The sequence below is a fragment of the Phalaenopsis equestris genome, unplaced genomic scaffold (genome assembly GCF_001263595.1).
Source record: "Phalaenopsis equestris unplaced genomic scaffold, ASM126359v1 Scaffold230043, whole genome shotgun sequence".
NCBI classification, from domain to species: Eukaryota; Viridiplantae; Streptophyta; class Magnoliopsida; order Asparagales; family Orchidaceae; genus Phalaenopsis; species Phalaenopsis equestris.
Genome location: NW_018248015.1, coordinates 961 through 9,692, shown reverse-complemented (window position 1 = coordinate 9,692; position 8,732 = coordinate 961). Strand labels below are relative to the sequence as shown.

The 8,732-nt window shown below is 33.3% G+C and overlaps 1 protein-coding gene across 1 annotated transcript in view; it reads right to left on the bottom strand.

Annotated features, from left to right (window-relative positions):
* Positions 1–6,239: 6,239 nt before the first annotated feature.
* The window catches only part of LOC110038070 (pentatricopeptide repeat-containing protein At1g20300, mitochondrial-like), a 3,403-nt gene continuing 910 nt past the window's right edge, over positions 6,240–8,732 (bottom strand). Inside the window, 2 exon segments of the mRNA XM_020742831.1 lie at positions 6,240–6,909; positions 7,967–8,732. The exon segment at positions 7,967–8,732 is cut by the window's right edge and continues 13 nt beyond it. Of these exon segments, the coding sequence (XP_020598490.1) occupies positions 7,975–8,732 (758 nt within the window). The 3' untranslated portion in view covers positions 6,240–6,909; positions 7,967–7,974.

Genomic DNA, 8,732 nt, shown 5'->3' with positions numbered 1-8,732 from the left:
ATGTTTAATTCTACAATTTCTTCATTAATTATCATGATATTATGCTTGTTGAATGTTTTTTATGTTGTTTTGCAAGTTCCAGGGGCTCAAAGACGCATCATGGAGCACGAAAATGGCTAAAGAAAGAAGGCTTTTCTGGCATATACATGCCAAAAAGCGGCGTAATTATGCCACCTGCTCTGTATGGGTGGCATAACTATGCCCGCTTTAGGTGTTGTCTTGTTAGGTACAACATAGTCACGCCGCATTTGGGCATAGTCACACCGAATCCATCTGAAATTATGTCCAACATGATGCAGACATGCTGAAATATGGGCTTTAAAAAGAGAGCATTAGGGCATGAATTGGGGGATCCTTAGGTGGTTGGAGGCCTGAATAGAGAGAGTTGTGGGTGAGAGAGAGTTCTCCCTTTGGCTTTTCTTCCTCTCTTTAGGTTGAGACCTTAAGGACTATTCTATTTCTCCATCTTCCCTCTTGTTTCTTGTTGTTCTTGAGAGATTCTTACGAAAGAGCGAGATCTTCTACTACTATGGACAAAACAAGACATTATTGTAAGTTTACATTATTTGTTTCTTGCAACAATGATCTACGTGGATTTATTTTTTGTGGTTCTCTCTAGTATATGTGGTAGATCTTTTTTGCGTCTCTCTGATGCAAGGTTAATGATTTTTTTGTGATTTTTTGAGATATTTTTTATGTAACATTTTCTAAGCTTTCATGTTTTTATGTTGTTGATCAACATTATAGATTTTTATTTCCTCCTAGTCTTACCAATTAGGATATTAAAATCATTCGTGATCTTTGAGTTCTGCCCGTCACATAGTGCAATGAGTAGGTTAATCACAGAATCCTAGAAGAATAAATGTATTCTAATTAGGGTTTTGCAACATAGATATGAGATTAGAAGAATCTAAGGAAAAGCCATGGGATTAAGCAAAACTTAACTTCATTGGTTTTTTATTCTTCTGTTGGCATATGACTAGGCTTAAAAAGAATAGTTATCACTGGTTGACATCTATCAAATAGGAAAACGTTTAGAACAAGCACAATACCCGATTCATAGAACCACGAGCCTCATCCCTCTTAAAGAACACCAAGCTTTCTTTTTTATTTCTGTGATCGTGATTTGTTTTATGTTTTTTGTTAGGATTTTAGGAATTCAACCATTTGTGGTGATCACACCAAGTTAGGTTTACGAAGTTAGCAAACTAAAGAATTTTCTGTCAGAATAATTGATAGTCATTTCCTCGTGGGATTGATACGCAGATTCTGATATTGCATATTACTTGTGTGATTGGTTGACTTGCACGCATAAACTTTTTGGCCAACAAATAGGAATAAAAGTTAGACACAAATCAAGAATAAATGCAATGGAAACACATCACTAATAAACCCAGATAACACTGCTTGAGCAACCAGTTTCTAAAAAAATTAGATACCACTTTGAATGATTTCTTTCAGTTTGTACAACCAACTCCCCTCTTCATTTTTAATTTCAGGAATGACATTAACTTGTCCTTTTTGTTTGATACATGCATAAAAGAATTCACAGTTCCTATCATCCTCCAAGTGGTTTATTAGGTAGCTTTTTGTATAAAATATAATTGTTTACATTGGATGGCTTCATTCAACTTAAACTGTGCATGCAGTAATTATACCGCTTCTAGGTGCTACGACACACAGGGGCTCATGCACATGCCTGTATTGTATCAGAAATATTAGATTTTAGAGTCTGGAAAGTTGATCCCACAGGTAACGAGGTAATCCTTGTTAGGAAAAGTTCTAGACTACAATTTTTAGTCCTGGCCTAAAATTTAGGCTTTTGTTATAGCCCTACAAAAGTAATCTTAAATTATCTCAATTATATGCAAAGTGTCAAATATTTAGTAACTCTTCATTATTAAAAGTTACGAGGATTTCATGAAATTGAGAATTGCAAGTAGAAAAGTTTAGTGACAAATAGGAGCTTAGTGACAAATAGGAGTAATAATCTTCTTTACCCCCTCCCAGTAGCATAAAGAAGCTTGGTTAGAAATGACTTTATTTTCACCAAAGCTAACCAATCTAAGCATATTTCTCTAGCATTTGCATCACTCTACAAGGCATATCTACCTATACTTTAGAGGTTAATGTGAAAAACCTAGTTGATTCTACCATAAAATTTCGCAAGACTTATGATTCACAACATATTTTAACAATTAACTTGGCCAGAACAAAAAATAAATTAAGTCCTGAAGGTTTATCATCACCATATAAAGAAATTAAAATGCTACATAATTCTCTTTTCATCCATCCTACTTAATCATTACAAAAACGAGAAAAAAGTCAACTCGAGAAGCATGATAAAAATACCAAACAAATTCATTGAAATAAAGCTAAATTCACTTTTCAATTGTTACAACTGAAAGATAACAGAAAGTACACAAAAAGAATTAGCTTACCCTCATTTACAACAACCAGAAGATGAATTAATAAACAGTCTTCTTGAATTCCTAGGTTGCTGCTTTTGTAGAAATCACCATTTCCTCTGCACTGGAAGAAGAAGTGATCTCCACAGCAAGCTAAGCCCACTAAGTAACCAACTGCCATCAATCTCCAATAGCCTTTAATGTATCGCTATTTATAGGCTCTTTAACTTGGCTTCCATGACTCCTATACAGACATGCACGATCCCCCACACGATCCACAGGCTGAAGTCCTGAGGTGCAGCAATTGCACCCGACAGTTTCTAGCACCTGGGCGCCTAGGCACCAAGCTCTCTATCTGCTAAAGAGTGGACGGATGCCTAAGCGCCCAAGAGGTCTGGCACCTAGGCGTCCAATGGTTGGCGCTTAGGCGTCCAATGGTTGGCGCATAGGCGCCAACCTTTTGGGTTGATAAGGCAGGGGTTAGCGCCTAAATGCCAACCTCTCGGATTGGTAAGGCAGGGGTTGACGCCTAGGCTATAGTGTGACTTTGCACCTTTAAGCTCCAAGTCTTCTCCTAGTTTCTCTACTTTAATTTATTATTGTACCTACAAGATAAACACAAAATACCTTTTTTGAAGTGCAATTTCACTCAAAAAATGTATATAAACATCGAGAAACACTATCTAACTTATCCATACATCAAAATCCCCTAAACTTAAAGATTACTTGTCCCCAAGTAACACCAAAGCTTAAATATTTATTTAATTAATTTATAGAAGTGGGTTTCATGTAAAACTATCTACAATCATGCCTCAAAAGATTCATAGATAGGAAAATGAAATATCTCTAGTAAATAAGTCCATTCCATAGGCTATAATAAACTCTGCATACAACAAATAAAATATGATTTCATATTTATTTCAAAAAGGAATTAGTAAATGCTAAATACTGCACATTAAATATCAAATATATAGAATTAAGCTTGCTTTTAAATAGTTTACTAATACTTCATAAACATAAATAACTTTAAGAATGTAGTGGAGTTTTCAATTTACAAAGAATTTTAGTAAAATCAATTTTTCTTAAGGTTTCTTCTCAAGCTTCTCCTCAATATAATTTTTTATTTAAACCTCTTTTTTTTTCATACTTTAGGAAGAATGTTTCAATCCTAAGCATAAGTCCTTGAGGATTACTATATCTAGATAGGCCTCATTATAATTTTGAATTCTACTATCATCTATTTAAATTAAAACACACCACATTAGTCTTCTTTTTAATGTTTTAAAAGTTTAAGAAGTATTAGAAAAAATACAATTCTATGGAGGCTAAATTCTTATTAACTATACATCTAAGTGTACCTAGTTAACAAATTTCTAATACTTTTTGAAAGTAAATATGTTAATCACATTTTCATATGCTAAATTAAAAAGTTCACTTAACACTAGTCTAACTTAATTTAAATTGACTTTAAATTAGTAACTATGTTTCTCCTTAGGGTTTAGGAAGAATGTTTCAATCCTAAGCATAAGTCCTTGAGGATTACTATATCTAGATAGGCCTCATAATAATTTTGAATTCTACTATCGTCTATTTAAATTAAAACACACCACATTAGTCTTCTTTTTAATGTTTTAAAAGTTTAAGAAGTATTAGAAAAAATACAATTCTATGGAGGCTAAATTCTTATTAACTATACATCTAAGTGTACCTAGTTAACAAATTTCTAATACTTTTTGAAAGTAAATATGTTAATCACATTTTCATATGCTAAATTAAAAAGTTCACTTAACACTAGTCTAACTTAATTTACATTGACTTTAAATTAGTAATTATGTTTCTCCTCTCTTAAGATTGTTATAGTTCTATATGTATCCGCACTTTCCTCAAGTTAACTAAAAACTACTATTTAGATTTAATTTACTAAGGATAAATAATCTTAAGCACCACGAGATTCTTCCCCCAAACTTAATTTCAAACACTTATCACAATTGATAATGAATTAAGATGGGGAGATCAATAAAAATAATACTTCCTACAACATTCTCATATCAACAACTAATCAACAAGTATATAATAGTAAGTGTTACTGAAAAGGACAAAATATCATAACAAATAAAATTACACCAAAAAGTTCAAATATTATAATAAGAACATAAAGAGTTCTACAATAAAAATACAAACTGAGCAAACAGTAATACAATTTGATAGTAGAAGCAGCAAATAAAATAAAATCCTTTGCATCTAAACTAAAAGAAAAGTCACTCATCCTATTCCTCATCTTCTTCCTCTTCCTACTTTTCATCATCTTCCCCTCAAAATCCTCCTCCATTGGCTAGCAGGTGTGCTCGTAGGGTTGGTAAGGAGAATACACTAGGAACTCAATGGAATTGTCACCTCCAATCCATTGGTTCCTCTGGTACATCTTTGGTTGAGCGGCTTGGAAGCTAGCAATTTGATCGAATTGGCTTTTATTCTACCAATCCATATGTGCACAATGATCAGCTAACTTATACACCTCGACCAGTTTAATGAAGGTATCATCCTCTAGCCTCTCTAGCTTCTATGCAATAGAGCCCATCGTGGCAATATGACGAGGTCTACGGTAAGAAGAAGGTTGAGTTGTGTCAGGCCCAGTTCTAAACAATGCATGCCTCCTATATAATCCAATTTTGGATTTGGAGATAGGCTTCAAAGGATGAAGCTACTCCTCCCAACCAAAAGACACACCAGAGTTCTAACATAGTGAGAAAATTGTAGATGGGTGACCTAATCAAATTTTTAGACAAAATGCATTTTTTTTATTTCTTTAGCAAATGATTTTTGGTTTTAAATTTTAGGGCAAAAGGCTATTAAAATCGATGAATTTTCAGATAAATTATTAAATTTAAAAGCTATTAATATTTACCATTCGGTTTGAATAAGAAAAAAGTGAGAAAATTAACATCTCCTTAGGTTGTGTACATAAAATCATAATTTTGAGGTGATAAGAATAAGAGAAATAATTATAAAATTAATCCATTGTTGGCAATGAGAAAATCTCTATTACAGAGGTTAAAGTTTCTTACGTCTATCACTAGTTAACAGCTAATAAGATATAAGACTCGTATGTGTATATTAGTGGACTTTCTTACATATACTAGTATATGCTGTTATTAGTAGGTCCAAGGAATTACACATATTCACCTATTTCAGATAATTACATGTTATTTTTTAATTATAAAAGCCTAATGATACATCATATATATTAATTATATGTTAAATCGCATATTTCCAAGTTTATGTATTAGATACATTTTAATACAGATTGACCATTACATGCTCATAACAACGTTGAATATATTTTAAATTCTTATGATGCTGATGATAAAAGAAAATTCTAAAAAAAGGTTATATCATGCGGGATAGATTGCCAGATTATGAGACAAAAATACAGAAGATATAAACATCAATTTAGGTACCAAAAAGGTTTTTTTACACTAAAAAATTATACTTAGTAATCTAAGCATTATCGAGGGGTTGCTCAGTAAGTAGAATGTTGGAGCTGGTCCAATAGTTATGATATGCTTATGGGAAAGATGACAACCTTATAGTTTATAAATATGCCAAAAGTCAAGACAGCCATAATATGCAATTTCAATGAGAATAAAAGTATGAAATTACAATTAGAATTTTGATAGTTACATTAACTAGTGTAGTGCATCCAATGATTAGACACTTTATGTTATGCTTTCATTCATAGCAAACCTTTATGTTAATCGTTAATAATTGTGTCATTTACTTACCCAATTATCAAAAAAAGACTTGATTTGGTATTTATTACACTGAGCTGGTTCTATTATGATTATTTATTGATAAGTCATTGATTAATATTATCAAAGATTTATATTATCATAAGTCATTGATAATATTATCGAAGATTTATTATCAAAGATTGATTAGGTCATATTTATGATCTTGAATTTCTGGTTGTGAGTTTCTTTTGTAGGGTCTTCTTTGCGTATATGTTTCTGAGGCATTTTCAACCCGATCTCGTTTTGGGCATAAGCTCTAGGGCTATCACACGAAGTTTACTTCATGAAAGTTCTCCATGTTCTCTCTCTTATTTGGCTTCATTGCCGCATGTCATTACCTTCGGATTCTTTTTTTCTCCAGATCATTCATATGATTCTTAAGAGAGATTTACTTGGAAAAATAAATTATATAATGATAAACAAACTGATAATTCTACAAAAATAAAAGAGACAAAAAAAAAACAACTATTTCTAGGAAGTTAGATAATTTGAGGATGGATTCTATACAAACACTTCCATCAAATGATGGAATGGTGTATGGATCAGGGGAGATCCGCGCATGTCGACCTTAAGAGTGTTAATGTTATACGAAATAATGGCCATAATCCTTTTTCAGACACCTACAATCCATGTTGGAGAAATCATCCCAATTTTTAATAGAGTAACAATCACCAACAAAGGGGTAATCCTCAAAACAACCCTGCAGGTAACTGAAAAAACCAAGGAAATTAAGGTGCTTTTATTTACAAAAAAATTTAACGAAATACAATAGCTTTGACATGGGTTGAATGTTTTGCCAATGTTATTCAGAAGTTATCTAAAATGAATACAAAAATAAAAGTGGTATTAGAAATTATTGAACAAAAACAATCTTAAGCACAACATGAAAATCAGCATTTAAACCACATCTTCTTAGTATTAGGCACGAAAGAGCCTGTATATAAGGTTTGCAAAAGAAGGTACTAGACATAATGCTACTTGTAGGTGATATAATCCTGACGGATGGGACTACTTTTTTTCAGAAAATTAGAAGTTAAATAAAGAGAGAAAAACATAAAAAGGCAAAAGGGTTCCAAATTAATTGAAAACAAATGGTTAAGGATGTAATATATAACTTTAGTGAATAAAAAATTTTAGTGATGGCCCATCATCTAAGATGATACCTAAAATTTAATATCTTAGGCATATAAATATAATTGACAAAAAGCAGTAAACAAGTCACTTTAAATAGAATTGACATATGAGTACCTCAACAGAAATTCATTGAAGATTATTCAGAAGAGTAGTTCCAAATTGTTGAGAGAAGTCTAACGATTATTGGCTTCCTTAGCATGGTGCAAGAAATAAGATTTTGGTAAACATTTAGATTTTTTTTGGGTTGGTTTGCAGTTACTCAACTTAACAAGCCAAGAATCAACCATTGCATTGTTTCTATATACTTCAGATATGCATCTGTACTATGGTTTGAGAAAAATGACTCATTTCAATATGGGTCAGATCCACTCTTTGATTTGTCAGCTATTTTTATTTTTTACACACTAATATAAATTTTTGTTTTACACAGTAACTTGAAAGCCTGATTGATCAGTCATAAGTTTACTCTTTTTCTTATTTTCATGTAAATAAATCAGTTCACCGTTTGATATTGGTCTTAAGAGCATAAAAAAAATAAATGCAACAGTCTACAACTAAAATATATACAAAAAAATCTGAAGAAGCAATAAAATGATCCAAATTTCAAAACTATGGAAAGAGGCAAAGAGATACCCAAGAACCTAGCAATCCATTGGGGGGCGGCTAATGAAACCACGTTCTGCCATGATCTCTACAAGCTCATCATGCTTTTTTAGCTGTCCTGCTCTCCTCAGAAGTTCCTGCACCTTCTCATACACCTGCTTTGTTGGCTTCAAACACTTGTCCTCTAACAATTCCTTCATAAGCTGATAGGATCTCCTCCAACTCCCCCTCTCACAAAATGCAGTAATCAACACCACATATGTATTCACATTTGGCTCCACCCCCTCCTTCTCCATCTCCTTCTTCATCTTCAACACCATATCCATAGTCTTATCCTTGCTAAAAAGCTCCATTAAAATGTTATACGTAACAGTACTCGGCGGGCACCCTATTTCCCGCATTCTCTCATACAACCTATGGGCAGCTTTCACATCCCCCAAGCTTAAAACACACTTCAAAATATGATTAAAAGAGTTTGCATCAGGAGCACACTCCTTCCCCCTCAAAACCATGGAATTCAGAACTTTTAGAGCAGCATCTAGATTCCTCTGGCCTTTATAGCAATGCGCCTCAATAAGGAAGTTGTTTGTAATGCCATCTGGCTCACAGCCAAGCCTCCGCATCTGGTTATGAACCTGCAGCACCTGCTCAGACCTACCTGCTCGAACATGAGCGCGCATAAAACAGTTAAAAGTGGCAGCATTCGGCTGCACGCCGGAGTCAAGCATTTGGCACAACACTTCCTGAGCTCGAGGAATTTGCCCAGCCCTGCACATCGCGTCGATGACCGTCGTGC